Raw genomic sequence first — 19,237 nt, 5'->3', positions numbered from 1 at the left:
GAGTTTCATTTTTGCAAGACTGAATTGGTTTTCTAATTTGTAGATGCCATTGCAAAGCTAAATTACTTTAATATTTACAAGGCAAAACTGGGTCCAATCTTTCAAGCATAGCTTAATGATCCTGTATGATACCTAAGACAGTGCAGAATGCCAGTTTGCCAATCACCACCACCACACACTCTGCTCAGGCAGTTGTGGTTTTCCCTTACTGAGAATAGACTGCATTTCCTTTCTGGCTCTGAGAAGAACATTTTTCTCCTATCAGCTAAACATAGAGCCCTTTATACTTTCCTAGATACCAAGGGAAAACCTGTTTCTCTTTCTCCCCTTCACTAAATTGAAGGGTTTCCTTTTCTCTTCTAGGATCATTGTGGCAACAAGAAGATTGTGTATTTGCTCACCTTTTTCCCATCCTTCTAAACACTAGGCAGGACCTCGTGGTTGCTGCCTGCAAGGCTACCCTTCAAGATCACTGACCATTTTGTGAGGGTAGAAAACATTTTAAATGGGATCTTAATTGTAAAAGTAGAACTAAGTATAAGAAGAAAGAACTGAAAATACAAAAATAACTTCATATATGTATTTTCATTACTTAAAGTTTGAGTTATCTGTATTATCCCAGAGAAGTCTTTTATCCACATCTGGGATCTTTGCTCCAGTTTCCTGCAGGTAACTTCTTCAGATCCATCTAGAGGAAAAGCTAAGCCTGAATCAGGACTTGTCTGGAAGTATAATTTTAAATTCTCATTACCCTGTAAGGATTTGAAGCTCCAGTTTGTTTTTTCCCTGTGAAACACTACTCCCTATTTAACCGATCCTTTCTAATCATGTGGCAAACAATGTTGTATCAAACAAAGAGAACACATAACATTCATGACATATTCCAGAAACTAAAATAATATTCCTTTACTAAAATAATACATATGAAAGAATCAAATGCTTCAATCTATCATTTGTCAGTGTCAGGAAAGAATATTGTGATAATTCTTTTTCCACTGTCCTCGGAACCTCATGTGTTGTCTATGACCAGATGGTGTCTATGACAAAGAGCCCATGCTTTCTGTGGTACAGGAACTCCATTCTGGTATTCTGATGTGTCTTGCTCAAATGCTTGGGCTAATACTATTACCATCCCCGTAAAGATGGGAAGGATTCTTTTGTCAACTCAGACAGTACTTTTAAGTGCTTTCCCTTCTATACAGCACAAAAAAGTGGTTTGTTTTCTGAGTTCAGGACTTCTGAGTTCATCTGATTTAGACAAGTGCGGCCATTGGATCTTTGTCTGTTTTCTGCCCTTGCACACATTATAGTTCTGTGGGAATGGAAGTGTGTGGTTTTGAGCGATAATGGCTGCTAAAACAGCAGAGTAACTGAATGACCCTTCTAACCTTAATTTCTATGGTGATTATAAAGCCCTATGAAATAGAAGGATATGGTCAAGTTATATCACTGTAAAATGATTACAAAGGATTAATAAAATGCTGGTACTTGTAAAGCACTTATGACTACAAAGTAGCATAAGTATTTGTATTCTATATTTTATAACGTTGTATTAGCATTTTTCCTTCAAAGTTGTTTTAGTTTAAGCTGTGCATCAGAAGCAGATTTGCAGCATGACATGCTTTCTTTGATTTAGTACAGAAAGTGTGACAGCGCATTCACAAAGAAATGCAATGAAATCATTCTATCATTTAATTAGCATTAACGGTATATTTGTGCTGCATAAAGTATTGACAGAATTCTTTTTCTGCTTTCTTGCCATGATTATTTAGGAAAAGAAGCCCATCAATATCAAGAGAACAGAACAGAAGATACGACCAAAGGGACGAGCGAGACGAATATTCACAGTATGCTACATCAGACAGTGCGATGCCCAGGTCACCATCAGATTATTCAGATAGACGGTCACAGCGTGGGCCTCAGTTATATGAAGAACCTGAACTGGGTGATTATAGGGATTCCAACAGAAGGAGCCGCAGGCGTTCCAAGGAGTATTCGGTAGAAGAAGAAGATGCACAAAACAGGGAAGAATATGAAAGGCAGCGGAGAGAAGAGGAATACCAGGCACGATACCGAAGTGACCCTAATTTGGCTCGTTATCCAGTCAAGCCACAACCATATGAGGAACAAATGCGTATCCATGCTGAAGTGTCCCGAGCACGCCATGAACGGAGGCATAGTGATGTCTCATTGGCAAATACAGAGTTGGAGGATTCTAGGATGTCTATGCTCAGGATGGAACGGCCGTCAAGACAAAGGTCGGTGTCTGAGCGCAGGGCTGCCATGGAAAACCAACGTTCATACTCTATGGAAAGAACTCGAGAGGCTCAGGGGCCAAGTCCCAATCGTCAGAGGACCACAAATCATAGCCCTCCTACACCTAGGAGGAGTCCAATTCCTCTGGAAAGACCAGACATGAGGCGCTCTGATTCATTAAGGAAACAGCACCATTTGGATCCCAATTCTGCTGTACGGAAAACAAAACGGGAAAAAATGGAGACCATGTTACGAAATGATTCACTTAGCTCAGACCAGTCTGAATCTATCAGACCTCCCCCACCAAAGCCCCATAAAACAAAAAAGGGAGGTAAAATGCGCCAGGTTTCATTAAGTAGCTCAGAAGAAGAATTGGCATCCACTCCAGAATATACAAGCTGTGACGATGTAGAGATTGAAAGTGAAAGTGTTAGTGAAAAAGGTAAGATTTCTAATTTTTGATTGTTTCAGTATGTAGATGTGATTTAGTTTCTATTACATTGTATATTTATTTTACCTGTTTAAATTGATTCCCACCACTTATCTACCGCCCTTCACAGATGACTCAAATTTTGTTGTGATGGGAGTTGTTTTTTTTTCTGATTTTGTGTTTCATTTACTTAGATCTAAAGTCAATGATTTACATGCAAAAGAACATCACAGCTACTCGAAGCATTAGGTTATGTTAAAGGAAAAAGCATGCCTACTGAAAAACCTGACAATGAAATCTGCAAAGCATCTAGGGCTGGTCTGTCATATAAGGCTGTGGTTTTGTGTTCATTAATACCAGATTTGCGTGCTCCTGGATCACAATCAGTGCATATTTGGTCTGGATCAAGTGTGGGTGCATGACCGCATTTTTGTTAAATTAACCAGAGCACATAATGCAGACCTTATGCCAGTGTCATGCTGCCTGCTGCAGGTTGAAGAGTGTCTGATCTACAATAAGACCTGTGTGTGTAAAGTTAAGCCATTCAAGTTTTGAAACAAACTTGAAATTACTGATGTGGTTTATACCAATGGAGGTTTCTTTTTCTTCTGGTGCTATGGTGCTTTTTGGCTTAGTACGTTTTAGGATTAGTGTTGGAGTTATTCCACTGTCAGAAAGAAAAGCTAAGATTGATTGAAATGATGAACCTATACAAAGGTAATGCATGATTTAAATATGAAAGTATTGGAGACAATCAGTTTAAACTCAATGTTATTAGTTAATTTTTGTGTATGTTGTTGGTCTACAGTACATTAGTTATAACCTTTTATGAGTTATTACTCTTATGCTAGTGAACGTTTACTACTTCTCCCGAGTGGTCTTCTGCTGTTATGGATTGAGAATAGAAGATTTGTTACTATATATTATTAATATTGCTATCAAATAGGTTCTGAAGCAAGTAATTAATTAGAGTTAGTGAAATAAGTCTGAGTTTTCATGTGTCAATGTCAGTAACCGTGGTCTGATAAGTAAGGAACAGGTAGTGTAGAATGGAAGAAAATTTCACCCAGGTCGAAGTAGTAGACAGTTACATGGACTTATGTGAAACAGCTGTGCTGAAACCTTGACCTCCTTAGTCTTCCTGATAAGTAAAAAAAACTTGTACCAACTTTATGGTGTTCATGATTTTGTTGTTAGAAGCAACCTTGAGTAAAATAGGACCAAAGAATATATGGGAAGTAGTAAAAAAGTGTTTATTTATGGCACTCCAGCATAGGAAATATAATATACAGGATAATATACAAATTATATATTTTTTGTACACATAACATACAAAAAATACACATTTAAGATTATGAAGGCATGGAATTTTTTAGATTGGAAAAGGTCTGTAAGATTATTGAGTTCAACCATTAATCTAGCACTTCCATGGTTTCTAACACATCAATAAACCTTGTGTCCTTGCTACTGCGTGGAATCTCCATCCCCTGCCATCACTGAGACAGCAGACTGAAGGACCTCACTAGCACAATGTCCCTCAGGCATTGGTGTGTTGCCCCCAAGGCTTACCTGTAGCAAGCCTACTTTTATTCCTGTTCCCCTTCAGCCCTAGTTTAAAGATTTCTCAACAAGCCCTGCTGAGATCTGCCCAAAGATCCTTTTCCTCTTTTGAGACAGGCAACCCCCATTTGTTGTCAGCAGGACTGGTGTCCTGTGAAATGTAAACATGATCAAAAACCCTCAAAATTCTGCTGGTGGCACCAGTGTCGGAGTCAGGTACTGATCTGAAAGAAATCTTCCTCTCTTTCCTCACCGTTTCCTAGAACTGGAAGGATAGAGGAGAAGATCACTTGATCCCTTAACGAGTCACCCCAAGGCCTTGAAGTCTCTCCTTAATTGCCCTTGGACTTTTTACTGCTACTTCTGCTCTGCCTGCCTGAAAAATCCATAAAAGCTGAGTGCCATTCTGGGATAGGGACACCTTTGACCCTGGTCCCAGAACTGCACCAGACTGTTAATCTTGACTGAGCTACTGTAAGCGCTTCGTCATGACACACAGAGCATAACTGTGTCAGTGTGGCCCAGTGGTGGCCTGTGGCTGGAACCAGTGTGGAGAACAGCCTTGCTTTTTCATGAAGGATGAGAGCAACTGCTTGAACTGGGGAAGCCATCTGACTGCTTCTGGCTGTGCCTGCTTCCAGCCTGAGCTGAGGGCTCCTGGGCAGGGAGGCACAGGCACTCATCCCAGAAGTAAACAATATCCTCAGACCCATTCCTACTTCTCCCCTGCTCTTTAACCCCTGGAGTGGAAGCTCCAGAAAAGTGTTCAAGTGAAATTGGGAAGATTTGGCTTCTGCTAGGCAGAAGAGATCTTCTAGGATGAGGAGGAGTGGGTCTCACTACCTAGATCCAGACTTCCCCGCTGCTATAGGTAGATGCAGAAAGTTCTGCCTCATTCTTTTTGTTTCCATGAATCACTCTTAGCGTGTAAACCAGCCTGCATTCAGAGTCCCTGCAAGCAAGTGATTTATATGTGAATACCACCCAATGGAATCCAACACATAAAACACCATCAGTCTTCCTTGTATGGCAGTACACTGTATCCATAATTAATAAAATGAAATTAATTATTTTAAACACATCCATAAAAATTAGTTTCTCCTCCCCCCAAATTAGTTGCTTTCTGGCCTTTGAAAGTGCCCTAGATGTGAGGATTTCTGAGATGTCCTTTTAAGTCACATACAAAGTCTGTTTGGCTGAAGATAAAATGTTAAATATAAAACATTTGGCTTTAGAGTGATGAAGGGTGGCAATGTTAGCTTGAGAATTTGGATGCAGTAATAATGAGCTCTCCAAAAAGAGCAGAATAATGTTTTCTCCATCTCTTTCTCTGTGGAGTACCTATATTTTTTTGTAGATTCTGCAAATAAATATTAACGACTACTCTGCTGTGTGGAGCAGTCTGGGCCTTAGCTGCAGGAACAGGTGTTCACTGATTTACATCAGAGATTGTACAAGGCCCTAACACTGATTTTAAGAAACTAGTCTGAAAACTGTGATTTTTCCAAAAATATAGGAAAAAAATATAGTCATATGCTCTTCAAAGGACTGAAAGCTTTCCTTTTAACCTTATCTTCAAAAGGAAAAGGGTCATTACATACATAAGTTGGAACATATATATGCATATAAAATCAAGATAGACATTTGGTTCTGTGAGTTCAATGCAGACAGGTACCAGCTGCTGGATTAAGAGCTCTGGGAAGAGCATCCATTATTGCTGAATGCCTGTGACTTTCAAGATTTAGGTCTGATCTCATTTCAATAGCTGTCTACCTCAAGGTAAAATTTCCTTGATTTTTAAAAATGTAATTAATTTTTTTCAGGAAAGGGACAAGGCAAAATTTTTTTTCTTCATGTTTCTAGTGATGACCAAAGAAACCATTGCCTTGGAATGTTCCTGCCTCCTCTATGGGGGACAAGGGAAACTGTGAGCAGAGAAAGGTGATGAACACCCTGACAGGACTTGGTTACCCCATAGACAGTCATGTGAAACACAAGCATGGCAAAGAATTGTTGTAGATGGAGGTTCAACTGCAGAAAAGAAGATTCTTAAGATACTGCATAGTTTTTGTTATACAAATATATTTGGACCAGGATATTCAGGTCATATGCCAGGCTGAGAACTGGCATATTGGAATGGGAGTCAGGAGGCTTCAGGAGGAGAAGCAGATAAGGGAAAGAAGTTTAGGAATGGCAAAACAAAATGTCATTAGATGTCTGGAAACTGGTGGATTGATATGGAAACCGAGGCTGTAGGAGAAGAAGGAAGAGCAAAGCTGGTAGATCTAGTAGGCAAAACCTGTGACCTGTAGTTTGGGAAATGCAGATAGAGTGAAGGAAATCAGGCTGATAAAGATAATTGGTAAGGTGAAAAGGAGCTTCCTGAAGGGTAGGTTAGAGAATTCTGAGAAGCAGAATCAGCATTTTGGGGGAGATTGGTTGGCTGGGAAAAGGGCATTCAGAGAGAAGAGCAGGAGGGCTAAACTTGGCTTGGGATTTTTTGCAAAGAGGGACTGGAACTCCTGAGCAAGGAATGTGAACCTGGCAGCATTGGCCTGAAGTGCTGAGAGGGTGTTTGGTGAGATGGGAAGTGTAAGACCACAGTGAGAAGAAATGGTGTGACAGACCAGTTCGTTCTTTAAAAGCTCAGGAAATATGTATGGTAACAGTGTTAAATGGACATAGCTGAGATTATAAATGTGTTTACCTGAAACTTAAGTTGTGTCAGAATTAGACATATTTTGCAGGCTGAATTTTGTGCAGCTCTTCATACAGGTTGAAACTGTCCTTAGTGGTACAACTGAATACCAATTTACCAGATAGCCTCTGCCTTTTTCTGTGCATAGGATGAACAATTCTTGCTTATTATGCTGTTCAGATTATTCTGAAGCTTCCAAAATTTTTTCCACATTATCTAAGGGACCCTTCTTTACTCTTGCTGTGAATACCAGGCTTCTGAAGCTGTAAAGATAGTGTCATTTGTAATACTTGTTGCCAGTCCTGGAGATCAGTATATCAGATGGTTCAAGGCTGCATCTCCACTGCAGGATTCCCTGCCTGTCTTAGGAAATACACTTTGAGAGAAAAAAAAATCAGAAGGTGACTATATGTTTTGGACCAAAATATTAGGTATATTGCTATGTCCCCTACCACTGAAAGATCAAAATTGCTTAAAATTTTAGAGAAAAGCAATTCTTGAAATGCCAGTGCTTTTAAGAATTTGTAAATTTTAAGTGGCAGTAAAATCGATCCTCCATCATTAAACCTGGAGATCATAATGATGTATTAATAAATGTTCTAGACTGTTCAAGTCACTAGTTCTTTCTCAAAACCATCTCAGTTTACATGGTTCAGTTCCAAGGTTCTAAGAAACATGGTTTATACAGCAAGAACAGTTGTGGTGCTAATTGCAGTAAAGTGGACATTGAACTATGTCACCTACAGAGCTCCAAATAAAGCTGGGGTTTGTGCTGTGCAAGTTAGGCCAAGCTTTCTATATTGCTTGTCCAATTTAAGTGTCTTTTATTGAGAGGGAATGTGAGTGTATTTTTTGTTTGTACTTTCAGTTAGATGTTTGCCAGTGCAATTGTAAGGAATAGGCCCCAAGGGAGGTTTGAAAGGGCCGCTATAATTTGTCAGCCAGCACGAAGCAGATGTTAAGCAGAGTGCTACAGGCTTGTTCTCTGTGTCCACAGGCTTTAGCAGGTAGATTTAGAAAATCAAACAGTACCACTGCCCATGTGTTTCTTGTGGCAATACTGTCGCTCCTGCAGTCCACCGAAGGACCAATCTGAAGAGACTTACCACGGCCTCTCAGGAAAGCTAGTGGTCCCTGGGGTTGTCATACCCCCACTCAGAGTGCAGGCACCAGAGAGGTGACCTGCACTGGAGCTGGGTTCCTTCTGCACCTTACCCAAATATTTGAGGGTCATAGATGTCCTAGAGTCCTTTACAAATCTCTCAAACTCCAGTATTCCAGCAAGAGACAACCTCTACATGGGAAAAGAGAATTCACTCAAGGAAATCCAGGTGCAAGATAGCTCTAAATACTGCTATAATTTATTCTAAATATAAAGTAGGACATGTTAGATTTTCAAATGGTGGTAAACAATTCAGGCATACGCACATAGCATGCTCCCAGCCACCTTTCAGAGCACCCTGTGAGAGGTATCTGCACAAATGGTGGCTGACATCTGATGTGGGTGGAATCTGTGATGGGAAAGGCAAATGTGTTTGTGTTTTGTCAGAGGTGCAGTTCTTAAGTTTAGTGTTTGCTTTCACTATTCTTTTATTAAAACACGATAGCTAGATGGATGCCTGCTTCTTTTATCAAGGAAACTCATATGTAGAGAAACACAGAAACATGTAGATTGGTAGAGATCCTTGAGATAACATCCAACTTAGCAGTGACACATTCACCACTAAACCATATCCCTTAAGTGTCACATCCACATGTCTTTTAAATGTCTTCAGGAACAGTGACTCAACTAGTTCCCTGGCAGCCTGTTCCAGAGTTTGACAACCCTTTCAGTGAAGAATTTTTTCCTAATATCCAATGTAAACTGTGCCCCTACCACAACGTGAGACCATTTCCTCTCATCCTATTGCTTGTTACCTGGGAGAAGAGACTGACCCTCACCTGTCTTTGGCCTCCTCTCAGGGAGTTGTAGAGAGCAATAAGGCCACCCCTGAGGCTCCTTTTCTCCATTCTAAACACCCTCAGCTCCCTCAGCCACTCCTCATCAGACTTGTGCTCCAGACCCTTCACCAGTTTTTGTTGCCCTTCTCTGGGCATGGTCCAGCACCTTAATATCTTTCTGGTAGCGATGGGCCTAAAACTGAACACAGTAGTTGAAGTGAGGCCTCACCAGTGCCAAGTACAGGGAGGACAATCACTGCTCTGGTGTTTCTGGGCACACTATTTCTGACACTAACCAGGGTGTGACTGGCCTTCTTAGTCACCTGGGCATGCTGCCAGCTCATATTCAGCCAGCTGTTGACCAATGCTCCCAACACAACATATGGATAGGTAGGCTCCAGTGATCTTAAAATCTTCGACATCCTTGTGTTGCTGATTGAAAGCCGCAGAGCGCAGGTTGTGTGAGCAGAAATGTGTGTATGCAGGACAAGGTGTTAATACACTGTTCTTTGTCACTAAGTATATTGAAAACATAGATATATAGCCTTCCATTGGCAGTGTTATGGTCATCTACAAACATATGAATAACTGCACTTTTTCATGATCAAAGTTAAAATATCCTCATGTCTGGAACAGCTTGCAGGACCCACTTGTTTATTGCAGTACAGAAACCAATCTGGTAGAGATACAGTTTGGGTTTTGACAGAGAATAAAGTCTATTTGGAAACAATATACTTGTCACAAGTTAAAAAAAGTATGGTAGCTCATGGTGTGAGGAGCAGGAAGCGCATTTCCTGAGTGCTACTGCAAGAACAGTGCATGTCTTACATGAGCAGAGATGCCAAGCAAGTGGGATTCCGTCACAGTGCTCTCGCCTTTAAAGTCAGAGAGAGAGGGGACCTGATTTCAATCTTACTTGTGCCAGTTTCATACATTTTCAACAACTTTGCCTTCAAAGTTACACTGAGCTAAATTAGATCAGAATGAGGCCATTGTTTCTAAAATTTGCTTCATTCAGGTTAAAGAGTTCCTGAAAGTCTAACTTCTGTGGAACAAATTACACTAGAAGGCAAAAATTCAGGAATGATCTGCAGCACTTGAACAAAAAGGCATGGAAACTGCACACAGTTTCAGTATAGAAATACCTTAGAATTCAAATAAAATTTTGAAGAAGAATGATTGATTATTTAAAATACTGAAAGGTTTGACATGTTTTATTAAAACCAAGATTTGCATGAGTGATAAATTTTCTTTTTGTTATTTCACTTAATATTGGAGTGCAGGAGATTTCTTTTGTGTTTATAAGTAAATATTTTTTCATAGAGACCTCTATAACTTATGTAGGGCAAATGCAGCTTTAACATTAAAAGGATTTTATTAAAAATTCAGAATTCTATTATTCTATTTTTTTTACCCTTTCTCCTATGAACTGCCTCCATTTTAAGTGTAAATATAAGAAATATTGAGAGATAAGAAATATTGAGAGATAAGAAATATTGCATTTTTGTCCTTATATGTTAAAGCAATAGACGTCACTGCTTCTGACGTACTTACAACATTGAATGAGAATTATCTTACTTTAAAATGTTAGTATTGGCTATGATATCTTTTCTAGAAAAATATTTTTCGCAAGCACATAGATGAGAACAGAACTAGAATGATTCAAGTTGCAGAGAACGTTTTTTTGAATTGTTGCCAAACCTTCTTCTACTTAGCACTTCTATATTCCTTAGAAGATAAATGAAAGGGGTGTGATTTTTCTGCAGCATTTAGAGGAATCTACTTTATAATATTTTAAATTTGCAGTAATTTAAACTTGGCATAAGACAATATTATCTCTCATAGAAAAGCCCTGCTTTTTCCCAGTTCTTGGCTGCATATTCACATCCTTATTATCACTCCACCTGGCAGAAGCATTTGGGCAGGTACACACTGCATAAAGCCAGGAAACTTTTATGGGGTAATTCTAATTAGGCAAAAAGATGGTAAATATTAACATTTGAAGCTTCCTGATAAAATTGTAATGATTGTCCTCTAAGATACCATAATACATGCTGAAAAGATGGTGTGTAACAGATTATGCCTTGTCAGAATCTGTGGATAGATAGGGATTTGCTGAAGTAAGGAAGAAGAAATATTTTTATATGATAATCAGAGAAGACAGAATATTTTATCATAAGTAAATGAACAGGAATAATTTCATAGTTAGTGCTTTGATTCAACCAAAAAAGTCTAATATTCAATTTTATTGATTAAAATCTTTACTAAATTACAGTCTGAACCTTCTGCATACAAATGTACACAAATCATTAAAACTGTAATTCTTTAATCATGTTTCCTTTTACTCTGGGATTTTACTGGAACTATGACTATAGCAGAAATGTTGTCTGGGCACAAGATTAATTATCTCCTAGTATACTGCAACAGAAGAACAATAAATTATTATTAAAATATTTTAGTGCAATTTTCATAGTTATCTATGATTCCAGATAAGATTAAGTTTATTGTTAATGAGACACCATTTTTGGCAATTTTAACTTGGGAAAAATTTTTATCATTGGATCCCGTCTTCAGTGTATATTTTTAACTCTAACTACAATTGCCCTGAAAATTGTGAAAATTTTCTATTCTGAAGGCAAAGATGTTTCTTTTTCAGTCGAAGCTGTAAACCATCGAATTATTTGGGTGACCACTCTTAAATGTCATAAAAAGGATTATTGTTTCTCTGCAAACTTTTTAAAAAAATCTTTTCCAAATTTAAAGAGTAAATCAAAGAAACTTGTGATATCATTTCAAGATAATTTCCCATTATCCTTTCACATCTTGGCAGCGGAATATTTGCTGTAAAAAATCAATAAATATTCATTAGCCTTTTAATAACAATGAAAGAAATTCCTGTACAAACACGGCTAGAAAGGGTTTCATCCTGAAAAATGCAAGGCTTCCTATGTAGGTAATTCTTGTCTTATCCAAACTGTCCTACTTATTTCAAATTACTCTTTCAGTTTAAATAAGTTAGAAATTTGGACTTGTCAACTAAGTCTGGCATCAGGGATAAGTGCTATTAATTTTGGCACAGAAAGGGCAAAACAAAGACCTGATGGATTCTGTGTAAAACATTTCAGTTCTTTATGATGGAACATAATGATAGAACAAAAACCATCATGGAGTTTTTCTTTAAACTTTTCAGGGCATTTATATAAATACTTCTCTATAATACATGTATTTTTCAAATTATAATTTTCTTCATATTTTGATTTTTCTAGTAAAGAAATTACTCAAATTATCAGTCACAGATTGGACTGTCATTTTATAATATGTTAGTGCATATTTAAATTGATTATGCAGGTAATTTTGTTACTCCTTCAGTTAACTATCAGAAACTAAATGGGAATTGTAAAATTATTTTATTTAATTAATTAAAAATAGTTATTTAGTTGGGAGTATTCTATCAAATATATGTTGATTTTTTTTTTTTACATTTTCTTTAAAAATGTGTTTTTCTTGTTCTGTTGTTATTTTATGTGTATTTCATTAAGGATAGGATAATCAGTATGGAAGAAAAAGAGAAAACAAAGTGAAGGGGGAGTAAGCAGGATGGACTGTATGTATGTCATTCACCTGAAAACTGAGTTCCTGTCCTTTAGCCCTGTTCCAAGCTCTCCTAAATGTGCCATTCAGGACTTTGAGCTAGTCACAGAAGCTGCTTTACATTAAACTGAATATTGTCGAAGGTGAGAGCTGGAAGCATATGTTTGTCAGAGCAAAACGTATCTTTTTCATCTTTTCACAGTTCTCACTCCATGCAAGCCTCATCCATTGCAATGCACAATCTAGTCACTAGAAAGAAATAGGTGAAGTGGCACCAGTTTCTCTGTCCTTCTGTGTCTGGCTGTACTTTCAGCTACAGCAGTTCAAGAGTTGCTCTATAACATTGGAGCTGGTCCTCTGGTGAAGGCAACAGCACAAGTGTGAGGAGTGAACCCAACAGTCACAGCTACAGTCCTGCAGAAATCTTCCCAGTCAGAGCCCTGAGCAGATGCTGAATGATGAGTGCCTTGAAAACCAGGCCATCTGCCTAGGAATCTGATTATTGATTTAGGAACCTGATTTCGTCGTATTTGTGAAAATTATAGCTTTTTTCAACGGTAATATTTTCTTGAAAGTATATTTAAAACCCTTTAAATGTGTTTTTGGTGTCTTTCATTAGTTTCAGAGGAGAGTTAATAGATTTCTCCCCTGATGGTCCACTGTTTTGATACTAAAATCCTAATTTTAGGGGCAAAATAGAAAAAATGTGACTTAACGATAATGACTTTTCTGATAATTTAGAAAATATGAAACTGGGAGAAGAGAATTGAGTCATTAGTGCTCAGTGGTCCTGTTATAAAGTTGTGTTGAGAAATTTATTTTGCCTTGGACTACAAAGTACCTACATTTTTCTTAAGACTGAAGTTTTATTCTAACATATATGCTAACATTTTCACCTTTTCTAGTCAACTAGTCCTATTTGTCATGGAAAGGTTAAAGACCATTGAAAAAAGAAAACAAAAATAATGTTTAGTCCACATTGCTTTTTCTTGGTTATTAATCATCACTTTATTTTTGTTGTAAAGTTCTCTGTGTGGCTTTGAAATGTGAAAACATTTAAAAAAATAATTCATAACATACTTCTGAAAATATTTCCCATAAAATGTATCATGATCATGCTTTTCTGTTAAAGTAGTGATGTCTTATAATGTTCAGGAGAAAACAAGTCTTCAGACTTTTAGTCCTAACTACTAGGTGACAATGGTTGGGCATTGTTAGATGTTTACAGAACCAATGCAGCATAAAAGAGAAAGAGGAAAGTGGAGAAAGATAAGCTAAAATTCCACTGAGTTCCCCATGGCAATCTTGCCATTACTACACAGCAGCCTGGTACTGCTTTGTGTAACTCATCAAAGTCTTTGCATTAGTCAGTGGTTCTTTTTCGTTGTACTGAATTTTTAGGTGTTCACTTACAGGTTTTTTCCCCCTTTTTTTTTGAAGCCATGTGGTTTAGGCAATGATTTGATTGATCATGCTGCAGCACTTAGTAGGCTTTCAGATTTGAAGATACTTTTAATACAGTTTATTTCAGTTAATATTTAACTTCCTAAATTGTCAGTGTCACGTATATCTGATTACTCCATTTCACCTTGTTGGTTAAGTAACTTGTTGCCAAGGAAAGTTTGAGTAGTATTTATGAGAATGGAGAAGTAGATTGTGAATGAAGTGTGTGGTAATGGAGCTTCTGGTTTATGTGTCATCTGTTTCAATAGAAAAGTGAACTTAGTAGCCTGTATTCATGCAACATTATTTTCTAGTTTAAGATATTCTTTCGAGATATGTAAAAAAAGATGAACTAAATAAATACGTACATAAAAAAAATCTGTGTCACACACTGAAGTTTAGACCAGATTGAAACAGCAATTCTTATAGAAATGTACTCAGAACAATGGTATTCTAGAGAAACATTCTGTAAGAAATAGTTCCAGTGTTTATACTTTCTGCCTTTCTGAACATTTAGATTGTGAATATCTTTTAGGTTCATAGTTATATAATCTGTTTACTTGGAAAATGGAAATATATGGACATTAGTTATATAATCTAAATAGAATCAAATAAAAGTTTTCATCACAAACTTCCATGACTATTTACTCTTTTGCATATTTATAGGCCATTTTTATATACATCTATAACAACAAGGAAAGGCTTGGCTTGTGACACAGTATGAGATGTCTAGATACTACATGATATAATAGTTTAACTAAGGAGTGACTGCATTCAGTATTTTTCATTGGATTTTATAATGTTAATTTTCCAATCATTTTAATAATTTTACAATTTTACAGTTCCTACTGCGTATTCTAATTTGGATGTAATTTTTTTCTAAGCTCAGTTCTGAAACTCTGATCATACTGAGAGTTTTTAAAAGCTGACTTCCTTTGAAAATCTTCATGTTCTGCTTTCATCTTGCAATTTTAATACACTTTAAAAAAGAAAATTATAACAAAAAGCACTTTTTAAAGCTAGCATATTGTTGAATTGAAGGAACTGAATTTGTTCTTGAAAGCTTTTCACTGATGAAGGCCACCAGAACTAGATCTGAACTTCAGACTAATCAGCCAAGCACAATTTAATGGGTTGCTTTTGTCTCTTCAGTGTAGAAAGTACATTTCTGAGGCTGAAAGTTCCTGGTTTTCAGACATATGTCCTTTGTCTCAAGCCAGTCACTGTGATCCTTTACAAAAGCCAAGGCTGGTCAGTAGTTGAAATCTTCGCAGATATAATTCAGTAATTCAGTACAAGTAAAGGTTTTCTGTTATTTGCTTTGTGGTTTTAGTGTTGCAAAAATAAAAGATTAATCCCTTCAACACCAGAATTTCATTGTAAAAGCATAAAATCATCATGGAAACTCAGGCCAGTGGAGCAGCTGAATCGATTTAAAGACCTCATAAAAAGCTGAAAAGTCACCAAGTACTAGTGTCTCATTTCAAGACACTGAGAGCACAAGGTTTTGTTTTGAAGTGTGGCTCAGTAAGGCAAGATGTGGTGAGCCAACAGCTCATTGTCGTCTGAAATGAAAGCCCCATTCCTGATCCTCTCTCATGATTGTTGATCTGGACCAAATCCATTATTTACCTGACTTTTAGTGAACCAGTTTAAGTCACTACATTGTTATGAAACTGAACCACTGCAGCAAAAATGAACACTTTCCTTTCACCTTAATAAGGTGAAGAATTACTGTGGCATGTTACACTTTTACCAGAACTGGCACAAAGAGCACAGTCACACTGCTGGGAGCAGCGCGGAGAAGAGGAATGAGACAGCCACGTCCAGTGACACAGAGCTGTTAGATAACTCAGCTGCCTAATGGATCACATTTGCACAAAGCAGTAAATAATAGTATGACTTTCAAGCAACACTGGCAACATCATAAGCAAAATTGCAAATTATAAAAGATGATGCATATGACTGCTTGAGAGGTGATAGAGTAGGTGAGAGCCTCTTGGTACTCCTGTTTTCCTAAAATTGAAACCACATATCTTATCTAAAGATAGGGCTGCACTGCAGTCCAAAGCACGACTGCAGCTCATCTTGACAGATGAGAACTGGTTTCGAGGGCAATAGTTAAAGTGCTGATAGCGCTGGAGCTGCAGAGTGCTAACTGCTGAGACCCTGGGTAAATATTCACATGATGAGTCTGTGCTGAGCTGCTATGCCTGTGTCCTTGTTACTATGGAGGCTGTACTGGTGCACAGATACCCTGTGAGATAAGCAGCTTTTCAGCCTTGGTCTCTGGAAGAAGATGACTTCTCTAAGCAGTAAGCTTGTGCAAGTAAGAATCCTTAATGGCACCTGTGTAAGATGAGAAAAAGCATCTATGAAAATGGCAATACTTTGTGTTATTGCTGTAGTTTAAGTTCACAAAATATATGATTGTGGAAAACTTAGTACCAGAAAAATGTATTACATGCTCAGTGCCATTGCCTTTACCTCTAATAGTTTTATATAAGAAAGGAAAAATGCAGCAATAATAGATATACAAGAAGGCATCTTGACATGCTTCTCATTTGACATTCTCTGGCCCTGATTTTCTGTTGTTCCCTTCTCCTTTTATCTGTACAAAGTAACAAAGACGTGGGTGTAGAACATTCTCATTCTGATTTGCTAACATTAACACTAACACCTTCCTCGTATTCACTCTGTAGTAGATCAGATGATTAGACAACATGCATCACAGGGGAAGATAAAAGCTTTATTTTTCAGAAGTGCTAAATCTCTGTGTGCCTATGAAATTTAATGAGAATACAGAATGCTTAGTCAACAGCTTTCTTCTTTTTAGATATCTGGGAAGAGACAGTGCCCTACCTCTTTGAGCCATTTACATTTGTGTAGTGTGAGTGTGAAATCCCATCACCCTGTGAAGGCAATGACCTTCAGTGAATCTGCACAGATACAGGTCGCTGAGCATTTTACAGAGCTGAGTGAAACTAAAGTTGGCTTTTTATTGAAAAATGGTAAAAATGTGCTGTAAGAAGTACTATGAAAGTACACTGTAATTATATAAATTTAGTTGCTAATTATAGGTAACAGTTGCAAGTCGTAGCACTGTCTCAGGCTTCCTACTTCATCTGTAGTTTCTGTCTCAGTGAAAATTGGCTGTTTGTGCTGCAGGTTTCCTTGCTGGATTTTTGCTGCAGGTTGACTTTTTTTGAAAAAAAACTAGAACCAATAACAATTTAGAAAATGTAATTCAATCATTTTGAAGGGTGAGGTCATAGGCAAATGTCTTGTTTTGTCCATGTTAAAACACTTAAAACACTAACTGGAAATGGTGCATCACCTTCATTCTAAGGGTGTCCATTTTATGTCACTATGAAAACTGGCACAGAGTTTATTAAAAACCTTTGAACAAAAATCACAGTTCACATAGGCTTAGGAGAGAATTGTCAGTTTTTGTTTGCTAATGTCTATGGCTCTGCTGAACTTCTTGAGGCTCCTGTGTATAACTGTAAATATATAGGGACATTCTCTAAGGAATTATTAACTTATTTTGTCCTGTGTACTCATAACCACAAGAGTTAAACAGTCTGAATCAAGGCAGTACAGGATTACAAAAGGAAGACTACACATTTTGTATTCTTGTTATGCCTTCCATGTCCTGACCCCAGGACTCCTTATATTGTTTGTTGAAAATTATGTTAAGTATGGTTCAGATATTACTTTCTGAAATTTAATTAAGTTTATTATCATAAGTTATTTTGACTTTCAGAAATATTGTTCCTTAAGTAAATTCCTACAGTCCAGACCTGTGGTACAGATGCAGTAAAACACATTATTAAGTGATTTCTATGGCAATAACAAGCCATAGAAACTGTCTCTCCTATTCACTATGACGTGGTTCTTGTCAGATTATAGCAATGGGATAAACAAGCTCACAAAGCAGAACTTCAGAAACTGCATTATGTGAAACAAACTTCAATAACGTTTTAGTTTTTAATGTATTTCATCCTTCCTTTAGCTGCTCTATAGAGTTTTCTGAGTATTTGTTGTTGTCTAGATCTTTCTAGATGGATGTTTTTTTCTCCAACTTCCTTTGACAAGTCTACTGCTGTGAGAGCAGAAATAATTAAAGATTTATCTTTGTCAACTAGTACAGTTGCCAAATCTTTTCTAATCATATTTATCAAGCAGGATTGTAAATAATTTTCAAATGGATTGTCTAATAGTAAATGACAAAAGAGAATTCAACTCAATTGTAGAAGATTGATGGATTTGAGTTTTCCCCTCCATTTTAGGCTTTGAATCTGTATTCATTTGTAGATCTTACCTCATCATGTTCGTTTATTTTGTATGTAATTGAAGTAATACATACAACAGCTCCCTAAGGCTTCACTGTTCTTGGGGGACAGAGTGGGTGGGGTCTCAGTGGGACTGGTGGTGGACACAGCTGCAGTCTAATGTGGCACAGCTGTGATTGTTCTAGTGTCCGCTGGAAATGTAGATATATGCTTTGCCTCTCCAATTTATTTTTCATTAGGTAAGGGTTGCTGGTGTGCAAAAATATTTTGGTTGCACAAGTATATGCCAAGTAGCTGGCATTTTCATTTCTATGCTATCCCAAAACTTTCTCACGCTGGGCAGTTCATCAAATGGCTGCCTCAGCTCACTGCAATGGCTTAGGAATGCATAGTAGGTCTTTTTCAAGGCCAGGGATCTGGCCTGTCTATTAGAGGTTTAGATTTGGTATTATGTAGCATAATCCACCAAATGCTTTGGCTATTATATTCCCTTTAAAAATAAAGCAGATTTTGCTGTACTCGACAGCCCTATTGGATCATGTACTTGAGAACTATTTATGATAAAAACATAAACATAAAATTGTGGCTTCGTTTCCATATTACAGGCTGAGGAATACTCAAGAGGGCCCTAATCCTTGACTGCTGCTTTTAGGTGCTATTGCAATAGAACCAATATATTGCTGTCTAGAGTCTAACTTGGTCAACAGACAATGTTTTATTGAGCATGAAAGCTCTGCTTTAGGGCTTGTAGAATATTTCTGCTGTTTCTTCTGAACTGTTTTTATAGCTTCACAGAATTTAGAATGAATAATTACCATTACAGCATCTAATACAGCCTGCTATTTATCACAGTCCATTCAGTGACATACTGCTAATTTGTTATTGAACTCAATAACTTGTATGACTGAAGAACATCTCATGTTTGATCAAAGGCCATTTCTTGAAAGGCATCCAGCATTTGTGTGAAGGAGAAGTGAGAATCTATGATGTCTCTTAATAGTTCATTTCAATAGATGATTTCTG

At 37.4% G+C, this 19,237-nt stretch overlaps 1 protein-coding gene across 50 annotated transcripts in view; it reads left to right on the top strand.

The window, feature by feature from the left end:
* Nucleotides 1-19,237, top strand: part of RIMS2 (regulating synaptic membrane exocytosis 2) — a 442,383-nt gene that overhangs the window by 184,618 nt on the left and 238,528 nt on the right. For all 50 annotated transcript variants that reach the window (XM_050323983.1, XM_050323815.1, XM_050323785.1 and 47 more), the window contains one exon: nt 1,773-2,698. In XM_050323983.1, the coding sequence (XP_050179940.1) occupies nt 1,773-2,698 (926 nt within the window). The remainder of the gene's footprint in view (nt 1-1,772; nt 2,699-19,237) is intronic.

Source organism: Myiozetetes cayanensis, unplaced genomic scaffold (genome assembly GCF_022539395.1).
Source record: "Myiozetetes cayanensis isolate MyiCay16 unplaced genomic scaffold, myiCay2020 scf1, whole genome shotgun sequence".
NCBI lineage: Eukaryota > Metazoa > Chordata > Aves > Passeriformes > Tyrannidae > Myiozetetes > Myiozetetes cayanensis.
Note: the sequence above shows the minus strand (reverse complement) of the source record. Positions and strands in the feature narration are given on the sequence as shown.